General features: G+C 40.9%; 1 protein-coding gene and 1 long non-coding RNA gene across 2 annotated transcripts in view; both read right to left on the bottom strand.

Annotated features, from left to right (window-relative positions):
- Positions 1 to 4396: 4396 nt before the first annotated feature.
- LOC134038204 (zinc finger protein 721-like) overlaps positions 4397 to 16183 on the bottom strand; it is a gene marked incomplete at its 3' end in the record, with an annotated part of 119226 nt that continues 107439 nt past the window's right edge. The window contains exons 10-11 of the mRNA XM_062483761.1: positions 6700 to 7001; positions 4397 to 4675 (exon numbers count right to left, since the gene is read on the bottom strand). Coding sequence (XP_062339745.1) covers positions 4397 to 4675; positions 6700 to 7001 — 581 coding nt within the window. The remainder of the gene's footprint in view (positions 4676 to 6699; positions 7002 to 16183) is intronic.
- On the bottom strand, positions 12903 to 13383 carry LOC134035299 (uncharacterized). Its single transcript, XR_009932340.1, has 3 exons — positions 13350 to 13383; positions 13167 to 13253; positions 12903 to 13009 (listed from the first exon to the last, which is right to left on the bottom strand). It is a non-coding gene; the product is annotated as an uncharacterized LOC134035299 (long non-coding RNA).

Consider the following 16183-nt stretch of genomic DNA (forward strand, 5'->3'; position numbering starts at 1 on the left):
TCGTTATGAACCGTTGGGTCATGTGACCCGAAGGCAGCACAAGGGTTAAGGCCAGTCTTTGCTAGTCTCCTAAATACAGCTTCCAACCTGTCCAGGTGCTGTTCAAATGTCTCAGAGTAAACCAAAATGTCATCCAAATACACCAGGAGTATTTGGAAAACGAGGTCACTCATAGTAGCATGCATAAGTCTCTGAAATGTGGCTGGCCCGTTACAGACACCAAACGGCATCCTAACGTACTCAAACAAACCAAACGGTGTGGTAAATGCTGTCTTATGCCTATCTCTCTCATGCATAGCCACTTGATGATATCCACTGGCTAAGTCTATGGTGGAGAAAAACTTAGCACCAGTCAAAGCATCAAAACTCTCATCTATTCTTGGTAATGGGAAGGCATCCCGTCTTGTCTTTGAATTAAGTTTTCTGTAATCCACGCATAACCTCAGACTGCCATCAGTTTTCCTTACAAGCACTATAGGGGAAGCATATGCACTAGAGCTCTCCTGAACAACTCCCTTTTTCAGCAACTGGCTGATATGCTCCCTTACCTCACTGTACTGTGTAGGGGGAATACGCCTGTACGGTTGCGTCACAGGTGTGTCATCAGTAAGATGTATCTCATGTTTCACCTTATCAGCATGTCCTAAATCCTCATCTTCAACTGCAAATACCCCAATATATTTCTCCAACAGAGCCTTCAACTTTGCTTGCTGTTCTGGACAACCACCAATCTGCAGCTGGTCAATGACAGACTGTGAATTAGAGGACTCTCCTGTCTGCTGATCAATACTGACTTGCTCGGTATCAGACACGATCCTCTGAAACTTCACTTCACACCCCTCCTCAGCTGAAACACTGTCTACATAAGTCAGAACTCCAAGCCTCGTCTTTGGCTTCAACCAGACATCCTCACTAGATATGTTCATCACTTGAACCGGAAAGGTATGGCTCTCTGAGATGACCAAGGTAGGTAGAACAATTAGCCCTTCAGGTAATGGTGTGTTCACAGGCTCCAACACCAGTAAGGGGCTTTTCTCATTTACAACCCTGAGCCCCTTAGCCATAACTGTAGCAGCCGATGATGCTGGCACATGGATCACATCCTTACCAGAGACCCTAGCAAAAGAGACCTTATCTTTTACATCCGCTGTCTGAATTTTCTGGAAGGCTTCCCTCCAGCTGGAGTCAAATTTACCTTCCACTGCATGGTCAAACTCTGTACACACCAACTCCTTGCATTTTTTTTACAATGTTCATGCCTATGAGACCTGGCACAGAGGCAGAGTGAAATGCATCTTTAGTTATTAGAAACCCACGCTCAGGGATAGTCAGACCCATAGCTTCAACATCAAGCTCCACATATCCCACATAAGGTATATTCAGCCCATTGGCGGCAGTAATCTTTAACCACTCAAATGTAGGATGAATTTCCTCGTCTTTACCTGACAAGTGTTCTCTAAAGAAACTCTCTGACATTGTACTGACCTGGCTGCCAGTGTCCAGAAGACATGTTGTCACAACACCCTTAAGTTTTACTTCCACAGTCCTACACTCCCCAACTGCTCTTTCTAATATCCTACTTCTGTCCAGACTGTCTTTCTGTGAGACAACTGTTTCCCCTCGGTTGGTTTGGCTCCTCACAACCGAGGGTGCTAGTTTTCCTGTACTACAGGGAACTCGGTTTGTGTCTCATCCTGAACTCTCTGTGACCGGAGACATGTCCTTGCTACATGTCCCTCCCCGTTACACTTAAAGCATATAGGCTTTCCATCTGGTGTGAATCTGGGTTGGGGTCTAGCTCGTTGTCTAGGCTCTGGGACTGTCCGACATGTACTGCCTGTAGTCAAATCTTTCAAAGCCCCAGCCAACTCTGACAGTGTTTTAGTTAACTCTGTGATCTGTTTATCTTGACGGGCAACAGCTCTCTGAACCTGATCTAAAATGGTGCGCTGCTCCCTTTCTGTTGTGACCCCAGAGCACAGGGCTTCATTGACATCTGACTGAACCTTCCGGCTCTTGGCAACTCTAGTGTAAGACCTAGTCTCCTCCGCTTGCCACAGGAGCGCTTCATCCCGAATATCTAGAATACTGACCTCTGGCCGATCTCTAACCATCCTGCGGAGCTCCCGCCTAAGAGCTGCATCTCCCAAACCCTCAATGAACTGGTCTCTCAGCACAACTTTCTCATTGAGTACAGCATCACTGGACTGTTTCATAACAGATTTCAACAGTTGTGATAGTGCATGGGAGTAGTCACGTAGGTCTTCTCCATCTGCCTGCTTACGGTTATAAAAGGCCTGTAGAAGTTTTGTAACACTACGTTTTTCCCCAAAGGCATTTCTTAAGTAGAAATAGAGCTCACTGGCCTCCACTGACTGATCTCCCATACATAATCGCATCTCTTCTAATGCAGGGCCACGGAGGAGTGAGAGTATGTAATCACAGTGCCCTTCTCGGGACTGTCCCCTGGTTCTTAAAACACTCTTTACCTCCTCAATGAACTCCTCCACAGTCTTCCCATCTTTCTCATACTCCACTAAACAATTGGACCTGACGTTCCCGTGGAATGTAGACAAAATAATGTGTGGGTGCACTGCTATGTACCCTATCTGCTCTTGTCTCGTCACGCAATCTACTTAGTTCATCACGTAATGTGTTAATTTCTTCCATAGGATCGGTACTTCTACCAGCTGCTCCCCCTGAGACTGGGACTGACTGCCCATTGTCATTGGTTACAACCTCTTCATCACCAGATTCACTAGACATATTGATAGGTTGTACTGCTTATCACTTTTCAGTCCAAATTTATGAAAACCAAGGATATGAAGGAGGCAGTCTCTAGTTGATGGCACCGCTGGACCCTCTTCAATGCAGCTGAAGTCTGGAGTGGAACGTTGCCGATACGGACGAGTCTGTTCCTCACATGCACACAGCAGGCACCGGCTGGAAATCCCACCACGCGTTCCTCCAGGACCGATTTATCCACACCAGGCTGGCCGTTGGGACTGGAACACTGGAAACCACCTGCTAATCTTCACCACTGCCGTATTTTTTAAAAGAAATTGAGGCCACTATTGCCAATTTGTAGAGAAAAATTATTCTCTTTACAAACCCCACTCCTGGTACCAAAATTGTAGCCTGCCGAACTGAGACCAAGTCAGGACACAATTACTTTTCCCGGGTTCGTTTATTAACTGTTACGCAGAAATCACACCCCAAGAAATGATTCAAAACAAAAATAATACAAAACAATACGGCAGTGGACTTAGGAACACTGACAAAGAAAACAAAACAATATAAATATACAGTCACGGAAACACTGGCGTTAGCCGCCACATACGAATCCATAGACATCCATCCAAAAATACATAACAAACACAAAACATCACCCGGCTAAAGACGAACAGGTATAATTCAAACCTTTTAACATACATGTTTTAAACAGTATTATAACATTTACCTAGATGTTTACACGGTCTACTCCGGCAGTTTCCAAAGGTGCTGCTTTCATGCTCGGACGAAAAAGAAAAGAAAGAACGACCAAGATGCACCGCGTGAACATCTGGTTCGCGACACCGCCACCCAGTGGCCGAAACCAACAACCCAAAATGTACCCCTCAGGTCCACAACAAAAAATATATACATACATTTTAGTCATTTTTTAATCATTTACATACAAATGTAAATGTGTACATATATTAATATAACTTTTAGGGAGGAACACTTTTAGTTATGACGTTAAACTATACTTTGTCACGAAATATAGTTGTAGCAAATAGCAAATGTTCGTCTTTGAAACTACCTACAGATTTGAAAATTCCGTTGGCTAATTACAGGGCCTAACCTAAATAATGAAAATAAATAATAACTTAACTTGTAACAGTTTTGTTGCAAAGCACACTATTATGGTGAAATGTTATCTCGTGTTTGTTGAGTTAAAACCGAAATATTGTTGTTGCATAGCAAGCATCATAGCAAAAAGGCTAACCAACGTAAGAATTAGCCTATACCCATTTTTTTAATTCGCCATTTCACACAATTCAAAAAAACAAAAATGTGCAGGAACTTTAGGCCTATATTTATAATATTATGAATTGTCCGTTCCATTTGGGAGACCCAGTCAGATGAGCTGTCTGTCCCTCTCCCCTTTTTTCACACAGCTTCTGTACACGGCACCTTCTCAGCAAGCAGGGGTGCCTGCAGCTGCCTGAAGGGGGCGCCAATTTGCCAATTCCCCACACAGTGAAATGATAGAAAAGAGAAAACCGCTTCGCGGTGCAGAGATTTTTATTTATTTATTTTATGCTCGTGCGCCCCCCACGTGACATGAAAAAATGCCGCCCCGGGCGGCTGCCCGGTCCGCCCGTGCCTAAAACCGCCCCTGGCTGTAGGGCTTCTCTCCAGTGTGGATTCTGCAGTGAACTGTTAATTCCCAAGTCTGTCTAAAGGTTTTACCACAGATGTCACAGCTGTAGGGCTTCTCTCCTGTGTGGATCCTGCAGTGAGCTGTCAAAGCACTAGCATGCCTAAAGGTTTTACCACAGAGGTCACAGCTGTAGGGCTTCTCTCCAGTGTGGATTCTGCAGTGAACTGTTAATTTCCCAACTTGTCTAAAGGTTTTACCACAAAGGTCACAGCTGTAGGGCTTCTCTCCTGTGTGGATCCTCATGTGCTGCTTGAGGCTACTGGATGAGGAAAGGCTCTTCCCACATGTGTCACATTGATGTGTCTCCATAACTCAGCTCTCTCTTGGTTCTCTGTCTGGTCTTTCTGGATCCTGGATGTAGTCTCTGGAAGCTTGTTTCTCTCTGGTTACTGCTGTTTCTGGTTGAGTCTCTCTCTGGTTGAGTCTCAGTAGTCTCTCTGGTCGAGTGTCTCTCTGCAGTCTCTCTGGTTGAGTCTCCCTGTAGTCTCTCTGGAGCCTTAAGGTGTCTCCTCTGTCTAGTCTCCGCCCATATACAAATATGATTGTCCAGTAGGGGATCTGCAGCTTTCACATATAAATGAAATCTAATGTCTGTCATAATGGGCCATTTTGCATACGTAATGTTGATCATTTGGTGAGAGGTGTTTGTTTTTCAGGTTTATTTTTACTGGAGAGACACAACACTGTGACAAAACTTATTTGGCATACAACTCTTCTTCATAGCTGAGAAGTCTGAGAAGTTATTTTTATCTAAATTGTGTAGGCTACACTCACAAATACATTACATAAACAGAATATAGAAACGAAAAATGTCTCTGATCCACTGTTTATTGAGACTGCAAGATTCTAACTTACAAACAAGTCAGAATTGAGGTAGGCTAAGAAAACATTACAAAACTAAAGAAAGTTTCAAATGATAGGCCTACCAATCATCTTATTTTGACTAAAACATAACAACAATAACATAACGACACAGACTGTCTCTCCACCTTCAAGAAAAGGCTCAAGACGCACTTGTTCCGGGAGTACAACGGTACTTAGGAATGGTTCGCTTGACCCGATGTTAGTTTCCTCAAGGATCACAATGACTCTTGCTTAGAGACTTTTTGCTCTTGTGGTTAGTGGTAACTGACTTACATTTTTGTACTCGCTGTGATATATTGTTTTATGGTATTTTGTTTTTGGTCTGATGCTACACTCATCAGTCCTATCGTGATGGGTCCGCGACTTAATGTGTGATTATGCAACAGATGCTCATGTAGGCCTACTCACTGACAACTCATTGAGAATCTATTCTGTGCTGTGAATTATATTCATAGGCAACACTCACACACCAATTTACATTGTAAGTCTACATTGTGATCCTCGCAGGTGTGCGCCAGCCGCCAGACCGTTATGTAAATCTGACTTTTGAGATAAAGGGTCAACAACAATATGGCTCATCGATAGCTAATTTTCCTGGCAGGACTAGCTGTCTCACGAAATGTAACTATAAGGATTTTAACAAATATATTGCAGTCATTCAAGGCATTCTGTGTGAAAGCAATGAAAAAAGTATCCACAGTTTAATTCACAGACTTGTGTTAAGTGTGTGATAAGAGTTTTGTGATTTCAGTACAAACAAATGTGCTAAACCAATTGTAATTCTTTGTTGTTGCTTGCCAGTTTTGCTAATCTGTTTTCGATAGGTCACCGATTTCGGTACAACACCTGTATTGTTTGCAGTCTCAGGCAAGGGCAAATATTACAGAATTCAAACGACAAACAACTGCCACTGATGATTTTACTTTATTTTCAATTTGACCAAATACCACAATGTTTTATTCTCCATCATTCAATGTATTTTGCCTCTACATAAATGAACCTCGCAATGTCCAGTGTCCTTGGCTCAGGCACCCACTACACCAGCATAACAGGGCTGAAGGGGTGCATTGACGCTGAACGAACTTCATGGGTGCGTTTGTTGGGGGCAAGTCTTGCCTCATAAAATCATTCACAGCTGCACACTCAATGATTCTCTCTAAAAGAGAAAATCATTAATGAGTTGTGTATCTCAACACTTCAGTTGCCCAACTTAACAAAAAATGATATTACATTGTACATTTACATGTACATGTATATTACATTGTACAACATTGTATCCATAGAGGAACTTGGCTCTGAAAGTATGGTGTCAAAATGATTCTAAATAAGACTTTATTTAGATAATCAAAAAAACATGATCATGAAACTATAATAAAGTAGTGTGGATCAGTGTGGATCCTGCTATGAGCTCTGAAATTGTCAGCCCGTCTAAAGGTTTGACCACAGAGGTCACAGCTGTAGGGCTTCTCTCCAGTGTGGATCCTGCAGTGAGCTCTGAAATTGTCAGCCCGGCTAAAGGTTTGACCACAGAGGTCACAGCTGTAGGGCTTCTCTCCAGTGTGGATCCTGCTATGAGCTCTGAAATGCCCAGCCTGACTAAAGGTTTTACCACAAAGGTCACAGCTGTAGGGCTTCTCTCCTGTGTGGATCCTCATGTGCTGCTTGAGGCTACTGGATGAGGAAAGGCTCTTCCCACATGTGTCACAGTGATGTGTCTCCATAACTCAGCTCTCTCTTGGTTCTCTGTCTGGTCTTTCTGGATCCTGGATGTAGTCTCTGGAAGCTCTCTGGTTACTGCTGTTTCTGGTTGAGTCTCTCTCTTGTTGAGTCTCTGTGATCTCCCTGGTTGAGTCTCTCTCTGCAGTCTCTCTGGTTGAGTCTCTCTGTAGTCTCTCTGGAGCCTTAAGGTGTCTCCTCTGTCTAGACTCCGCCCATATTCAAGTATGATTGGCCAGTAGGAGATCTACAGCTTTCACATATGAATTTTGTCTGTCATAATGGGCCACTTGATCATTTGGTGAGAGGTGTATGTTTTTCAGGTTTATTTTTACTGGAGAAACACAAAACACTGTGACAAAACGTCTTTGGCAAACAACTCTTCTTTATAGTAATTTGGTCTGTGTTTGTATTCCTTCCATTTGATTATCTTAATTTATCTTTTTCATCCTGCATATTTACTGATCATTGATCTTTTGGTCTAAGATGATTCATATGAAATGTTCCAATAAAGGTGAATATTTTTGTGAACACAAAATCCAGGTTTGCGAAATACTATTTATATAATGAACGTTAAGGTTCTTACATTCATCATCCAGTAAGAGAGGACCTGTCTTTAAAAACCAGACGCCCAACACACACAGACTGGGCTCTTTTTGCATTTACCAACTATTATGAAGATTGACTCACAAAAATACTGCCCATCCTCAGATTTTTACTCAATAAAAAAAAATCTATGAAGCTGGATGAACGAAGGTAAAGTCATACCCTTCAGAAGGTGAGTCAGGCTTCTCTGTGTGAATGTAAATTCAACATGAAGAATGATAACATTTCTCGATGTCATGTCTGGTATACATGCCTCTGAGGCCAACACAAAACCCCTCTTCTAGAACATTTTAAATTGCTGCGGCGAGACGTGTATCACTGAAAACGATATATTCCACTCGTTATATGGGAGTAGTGTGGTTGCGTGTATTACCACAGTCTACCACTAGATGGCAGCGGTAGCCTGTGTGCACCACTCGGTAGTAAATCAAGACAACCACAGACTATTTTGTTTTTGGTCTGATGCTCCACTCATCAGTCCTATCGTGATGGGTCCCCGACTTAATGTGTGATTATGCAACAGATGCTCATGTAGGCCTACTCACTGACAACTCATTGAGAATCTATTCTGTGCTGTGAATTATATTCATAGGCAACACTCACACATCAATTTACATTGTAAATCTACTTTGTGATCCTCGCAGGTGTGCGCCAGCCGCCAGACCGTTATGTAAATCTGACTTTTGAGGTAAAGGGTCAACAACCATATGGCTCATCGATAGCTAATTTTCCTGGCAGGACTACGCTGTGGACTACGCTATTGTTTGCAGTCTCAGGCAAGGGCAAAGATTACAGAATTCAAGCGACAAACAACTGCCACAGATGATTTTACTTTATTTTCAATTTGACCAAAGACCACAATGTTTTATTCTCCATCATTCAATGTATTTTGCCTATACATAAATGAACCTCGCAATGTCAACGTAGATTAAAATTACAATTCGAAATATTTATTCCTTTTATGATGAATCTATTGCTATTGTTTATTACGTGATGTCCAGTGTCCTTGGCTCAGGCACTCACTACACCAGCATAACAGGGCTGAAGGGGTGCATTGACGCTGAACGAACTTCATGGGTACGTTTGTTGGGGGCAAGTCTTGCCTCATAAGATCATTCACAGCTGGGACACAATGATTCTCTCTAAAAGAGAAAATCATTAATGAGTTGTGTATCTCAACACTTCAAAGTTAACAAAAAATGATATTACATTGTACAACATTGCATCCATAGAGGAACTTGGAACTATTTAGTGTCAACATGACTCACATTTGCAGATGTTATATACAGCAGATTCTGAACTAACTATCAACAAGTATTAATTAGTCATCTAAAGTTACTTTAACGCTGAACAGTAGCTGTCTCTGCATAAAAAGGTTTTCCTTTTTGAGCATCTACAGAAAATCTACTGGGGATATTTTATAGTTTTACTATTATTATTCTATGTCACCTCACTCCCCCTGCTTTGTCGGACATGAACATGGTGTACCCACCAAATGCTCTTTTTAAATATTTTCTTTTACTATCTTAATGTGTGTAATAGTACTTAACTCAGTATCGTCAATTCATAATTATGAAGAGTTTTATGTATCAATTGACATTCTGATTTTATTTTAGTAAGAACTGTTACCGAGAGGGCTGTGGTCAGTAAGTCATTTAGCTTTCAGTCATCTCACCGATTAATTAAGCTTTTTTCAGTTGTTCACCCATCTTTAATAAAAGAAATCCTCCTTATTAAACTCCCCATACTGTTTCATACGTGTCTGAATCTTCAGACCTATGACACACAACCTATGTAATCACACACACACATACTTCAGTACACTTCGTAATATGCTACATAACATGGAGTAAGACTGAAATTGCAGTCTTTAAATATTTTCCTGTAGGTTTTAGCATTATTTTCTGTTGTATGTAAATATGGTTGAACTGTTGAAAGGACAGGATTGCTTTATATTTTACTGTAAATGTCAAAAGTATTTATTTAGGTAGGAATTATTATGGTGAACGCATGTTATTTCTCGAAGGGAGAAATCAAGTATAATGTTAGGTGACTGATGATGTTTGAATTGACTTTAGGCTGTGGATGAGGAAAATGAAAACATTCACATAATTTGTGAAAGACTATTAGAGATTACGGGTGGACATAATAACCACAATTACCTGTGAAGGGTTATCTAACCCTAATCCTCTTTCTTGGGGCTTTTCCTCAGAGCAGCAGAGTAACAGCTGGACTAGCGCATTCTAGTGTCACTGTAATGTAGTCTGTACTTGGTGCACTCACTCAGCTGATCTCTCAACATGACTGACATAAATACAACCTTCACAAAGCAGAATCCTGAGTGTATTTTATGTTACATGCTTCACAGCACACTTCCCTTTCCCCAAACTTAGACTTGTACCAAAAGTTCAGATAACGTCCTGCTCTCATTTTAACTGACAAATATACACAAACTGAAGCCCCCCAAGACACTCATCTCTGAACCATTGATCACAGTTCTGTCAGCATTCTTCAATCCTTATAGGATAACCCTTTCACTAACAAACATATTCCTAATCAAACAGTATTATTAAATACATTATATGTGGTCTGTTTTATGGGTAAATAAATACATGTAATTCCCAAGATGAATTGTGCTTGTGTGATTCTAGAAATACCCCGTTTGTATTCACATATCCTACTGTGTCCTGACAGTGCCCAAAATACATTTAAAATGATATACACTAGATAAACAAAAGTATTGGAGATTATTTTTTCCAGAAGATTTCTAAATCAAAGGAAACCAGCTGAATATAATATGACGTGCCTATTTGCTTTGTGCCAAATGTTTCCTTCATGTTTTCATGTGATGCTTGTGTGTATTTCAGGGGGACCCTGCTGTGAAGGGGGAGTGTGGGAGTGAATGAATGCAAGTGTGGCAGATTATGGCCGGTGCGGATTGCAGTCTATTGAAACGAATGGACAAAAAATGTTACGAAAAACGTATATATCGTGATATATAGCCTACCGGTACCATCCGTGCTACAGATTTATACCGCAATGACGTAAATTTGAGGACATAGGCCTACCGCCCGGCCCTATGTTTAACACATCTCTGTTCCAGTCTTCATCTTCCAGTGAGGTAGGAGAGAAGGGTGTAAACTGCCCTGTTATCGGGCTATCATCTGGCAAATAGGACAATAAACCCTTTTGTTTCAGAACCATCCAGTCTCTTTACTTGCAAATGTAAATACAGAGAAGTGCGTCCGTAGTCTTCAACAATGGATAAAGATCAGTGTGCATTGGACGACTGATCATCAAATTCAAATCACATTTATTTGTATAGCCCTTTTTTACAAGCAATGTCACAGAGGGCTTCACATACGCCCGTAGAACTGCCCTTCAACCAACCAAAACCCTCAAGGAAGTCAAGTCTACATTGTGTTCCTCGCAGGTGTGCGCCAGCTGCCAGACCGTTATGTAAATCTGAATTTTGAGGTAAAGGGTCAAAAACAATACAGATCCTCGATAGCTTATTCTACTGGCAGGACTATAATGATTTTAACAAAACTATTGCAGTCATTCGATGCATTCTGTGTGAAAGCAATGAAAAAAGTATCCACAGTTTAATCCACAGACTTGTGTTAAGTGTGTGCTAAGTGTTTTGTGATTTCAGTACGAACAAATGTGCTAAACCAATTGTAATATTTTGTTGTTGCTTGCCACACTGCTAATTTGTTTTTGATAGGTCAACGATTTCGGTACAACACCTGTAATGTTTGCAGTCTCAGGCAAGGGCAGAGATTGCAGAATTCAAGCGACAAACAACTGCCACAGATGATTTTACTTTATTTTCAATTTGACCAAAGACCACAATGTTTTATTCTCCATCATTCAATATAGGCTATTTTGCCTCTACATAAATGAACCTTGCAATGTAATTTATTCCTTCTATGAGGAGGTGGCAGAACCTATATATCGCTTATTACCCGATGTCCAGTTTCTTTGGTTCGAGCACGACACCAGCATAACGGGGCTGAAGGGGTGCATTGACGCTGAACAAACTTGATGGGTACGTTTTTGGGGGGCAAGTCTTGCCGCTTAAAAGAGAGAATTTTTTAAGAGTTGTGTATCTCAACACTTGAGTTGCCAAAATTAACATTAAATGATATTACATAGTACAACATTGTATCCATAGAGGAATTTGACTCAAAGTATGGTGTCAAAATGAAGACTTTAATGAGATAATCAATGAAAACACGATCATGAAACTATAAAGGGCTGCCAGTGTTTACCAAGATTTTCCCCAGTCTGACACAGCTTCCCCTCCATTGTTAGAGGGGTAGTGTATCTTCCCTGTGTCCTGTCATGTTGAACTGTAGATCTGGTGTTGCTGCATGTGCTGTCCCAGTAGGTGCAGGCCAGTAGTTCGTTCAGCTGTTGGTCATACAGAAGTTCTCTCAAGTGGTGACTGCTGGGACAACTTCACCCCCTTGGTTTTTCCATCATAGATATGCAAGAAACTCTTCAATAGATCATTTGTTTGACATAAATAGTCAGTGTGCTGCTTAGATCTTCTCCTCTGTTTAGCCAGGCTTGAAATTTCAGAGTCCACAGTAGGATCCACACTGGAGAGAAGCCCTACAGCTGTGACCTCTGTGGTAAAACCTTTAGGTATGCTAGTGGTTTGACAGCTCACTGCAGGATCCACACAGGAGAGAAGCCTTACAGCTGTGACCTCTGTGATAAAACCTTTAGCCAGGCTTGCAATTTCAGAGTCCACAGTAGGATCCACACTGGAGAGAAGCCCTACAGCTGTGACCTCTGTGGTAAAACCTTTAGCAACGCTAACAATCTCAGACGTCACAGCATGTCCCACACTAAAGAGAAACCCTAAGCAGCCCACATTGACTATTTATGTCAAACAAATGACCTATTGAAGAGTTTCTTGCACATCTATGATAGAAAAACCTAGTGGGTGAAGTTTTCCCAGAAATCACCTCCTGAGAGAACTTCTTTATGACCCACAGCTGGAAGAACTACTTGCCTGCACCTACTAGGACAGCACATGTAGAAGATCAATAACCAGAACAAGCAAGACAGTCAAGAATTATACCTTATTTTGTATTGTTGTTTACTTTATTATAGTGTTCATTGTTTCATGCTCATGTTGTTATTGATTATCTAATTAAAGTCTTCATTTTGACACCATACTTTCATAGTCAAGTTCCTCTATGGATATAATGTTGTACAATGTAATATCATTTTTTGGCAACTGAAGTGTTGAGATACACAACTCATTAATGATGTTCACAGCTGTAGGTTGGCACACAAGAATGGCATCCTCCTGCCACGCCCAGGCAGATGCTGGCACCCTGATTGGTCCACAAGGCAACAGACACACACACACTAGTCGTCCTACGAAGGAGAGAAAACAAGATTAGGACAAGAAGTGTGCACGTGCATGTCTACTAAATAAGTCTTAATCTTTAATCTTTGATACAAAATAAAACCATGTGGGAAACCCACCCTGAAATGGAATATCTAAAGAATACTAAGTGGCGGCATCACTTACCCACTCGTCATCGTCCACACCCTGGAAGGACTCCTGTGGAAGAGGGTCGTCCATGTTCCCCAGCTTCGCCACCATGGCGCTCAGCAACTGGAACACACACACAAAGCAGTAAAAAATCAAAAGGTCACCAAAATGCTTAAACCAATCATAAAGAACACACAGACTCAGGGTAGATGAATGCACCTCATCTTTCTTCTGCTCATCAGTCTTCTCCAGAGAGGGCAGGTACTTCCTCACTGGGGCCTCCTTGGGAGCCTCACTGACACACAGACACACAAAACAGCGTCATAAAACATGGGAAGGTTCACTAGCGGGGCTGCATGGGTGGCTGTAAATAGTATACATTATAGACGTTTGCCCCCACGTTTGTTGGGGGCAAGTCTTGCCTCATAAGATCATTCACAGCTGGGACACAATGATTCTCTCTAAAAGAGAAAATCATTAATGAGTTGTGTATCTCAACACTTCAAAGTTAACAAAAAATGATATTACATTGTACAACATTGCATCCATAGAGGAACTTGGAACTATTTAGTGTCAACATGACTCACATTTGCAGATGTTATAAACAGCAGATTCTGAACTAACTATCAACAAGTATTAATTAGTCATCTACAGTTACTTTAACGCTGAACAGTAGCTGTCTCTGCATAAAAAGGTTTTCCTTTTTGAGCATCTACAGAAAATCTACAGGGGATATTTTATAGTTTTACTATTATTATTCTATGTCACCTCACTCCCCCTGCTTTGTCGGACATGAACATGGTGTACCCACCAAATGCTCTTTTTAAATATTTTCTTTTACTATCTTAATGTGTGTAATAGTACTTAACTCAGTATCGTCAATTCATAATTATGAAGAGTTTTATGTATCAATTGACATTCTGATTTTATTTTAGTAAGAACTGTTACCGAGAGGGCTGTGGTCAGTAAGTCATTTAGCTTTCAGTCATCTCACCGATTAATTAAGCTTTTTTCAGTTGTTCACCCATCTTTAATAAAAGAAATCCTCCTTATTAAACTCCCCATACTGTTTCATACGTGTCTGAATCTTCAGACCTATGACACACAACCTATGTAATCACACACACACATACTTCAGTACACTTCGTAATATGCTACATAACATGGAGTAAGACTGAAATTGCAGTCTTTAAATATTTTCCTGTAGGTTTTAGCATTATTTTCTGTTGTATGTAAATATGGTTGAACTGTTGAAAGGACAGGATTGCTTTATATTTTACTGTAAATGTCAAAAGTATTTATTTAGGTAGGAATTATTATGGTGAACGCATGTTATTTCTCGAAGGGAGAAATCAAGTATAATGTTAGGTGACTGATGATGTTTGAATTGACTTTAGGCTGTGGATGAGGAAAATGAAAACATTCACATAATTTGTGAAAGACTATTAGAGATTACGGGTGGACATAATAACCACAATTACCTGTGAAGGGTTATCTAACCCTAATCCTCTTTCTTGGGGCTTTTCCTCAGAGCAGCAGAGTAACAGCTGGACTAGCGCATTCTAGTGTCACTGTAATGTAGTCTGTACTTGGTGCATTCACTCAGCTGATCTCTCAACATGACTGACATAAATACAACCTTCACAAAGCAGAATCCTGAGTGTATTTTATGTTACATGCTTCACAGCACACTTCCCTTTCCCCAAACTTAGACTTGTACCAAAAGTTCAGATAACGTCCTGCTCTCATTTTAACTGACAAATATACACAAACTGAAGCCCCCCAAGACACTCATCTCTGAACCATTGATCACAGTTCTGTCAGCATTCTTCAATCCTTATAGGATAACCCTTTCACTAACAAACATATTCCTAATCAAACAGTATTATTAAATACATTATATGTGGTCTGTTTTATGGGTAAATAAATACATGTAATTCCCAAGATGAATTGTGCTTGTGTGATTCTAGAAATACCCCGTTTGTATTCACATATCCTACTGTGTCCTGACAGTGCCCAAAATACATTTAAAATGATATACACTAGATAAACAAAAGTATTGGAGATTATTTTTTCCAGAAGATTTCTAAATCAAAGGAAACCAGCTGAATATAATATGACGTGCCTATTTGCTTTGTGCCAAATGTTTCCTTCATGTTTTCATGTGATGCTTGTGTGTATTTCAGGGGGACCCTGCTGTGAAGGGGGAGTGTGGGCCCAGAGGAATGAATGCAAGTGTGGCAGATTATGGCCGGTGCGGATTGCAGTCTATTGAAACGAATGGACAAAAAATGTTACGAAAAACGTATATATCGTGATATATAGCCTACCGGTACCATCCGTGCTACAGATTTATACCGCAATGACGTAAATTTGAGGACATAGGCCTACCGCCCGGCCCTATGTTTAACACATCTCTGTTCCAGTCTTCATCTTCCAGTGAGGTAGGAGAGAAGGGTGTAAACTGCCCTGTTATCGGGCTATCATCTGGCAAATAGGACAATAAACCCTTTTGTTTCAGAACCATCCAGTCTCTTTACTTGCAAATGTAAATACAGAGAAGTGCGTCCGTAGTCTTCAACAATGGATAAAGATCAGTGTGCATTGGACGACTGATCATCAAATTCAAATCACATTTATTTGTATAGCCCTTTTTTTACAAGCAATGTCACAGAGGGCTTCACATACGCCCGTAGAACTGCCCTTCAACCAACCAAAACCCTCAAGGAAGTCAAGTCTACATTGTGTTCCTCGCAGGTGTGCGCCAGCCGCCAGACCGTTATGTAAATCTGAATTTTGAGGTAAAGGGTCAAAAACAATACAGATCCTCGATAGCTTATTCTACTGGCAGGACTATAATGATTTTAACAAAACTATTGCAGTCATTCGATGCATTCTGTGTGAAAGCAATGAAAAAAGTATCCACAGTTTAATCCACAGACTTGTGTTAAGTGTGTGCTAAGTGTTTTGTGATTTCAGTACGAACAAATGTGCTAAACCAATTGTAATATTTTGTTGTTGCTTGCCACACTGCTAATTTGTTTTTGATAGGT

Source organism: Osmerus eperlanus, chromosome 2 (assembly GCF_963692335.1).
Source record: "Osmerus eperlanus chromosome 2, fOsmEpe2.1, whole genome shotgun sequence".
NCBI lineage: Eukaryota > Metazoa > Chordata > Actinopteri > Osmeriformes > Osmeridae > Osmerus > Osmerus eperlanus.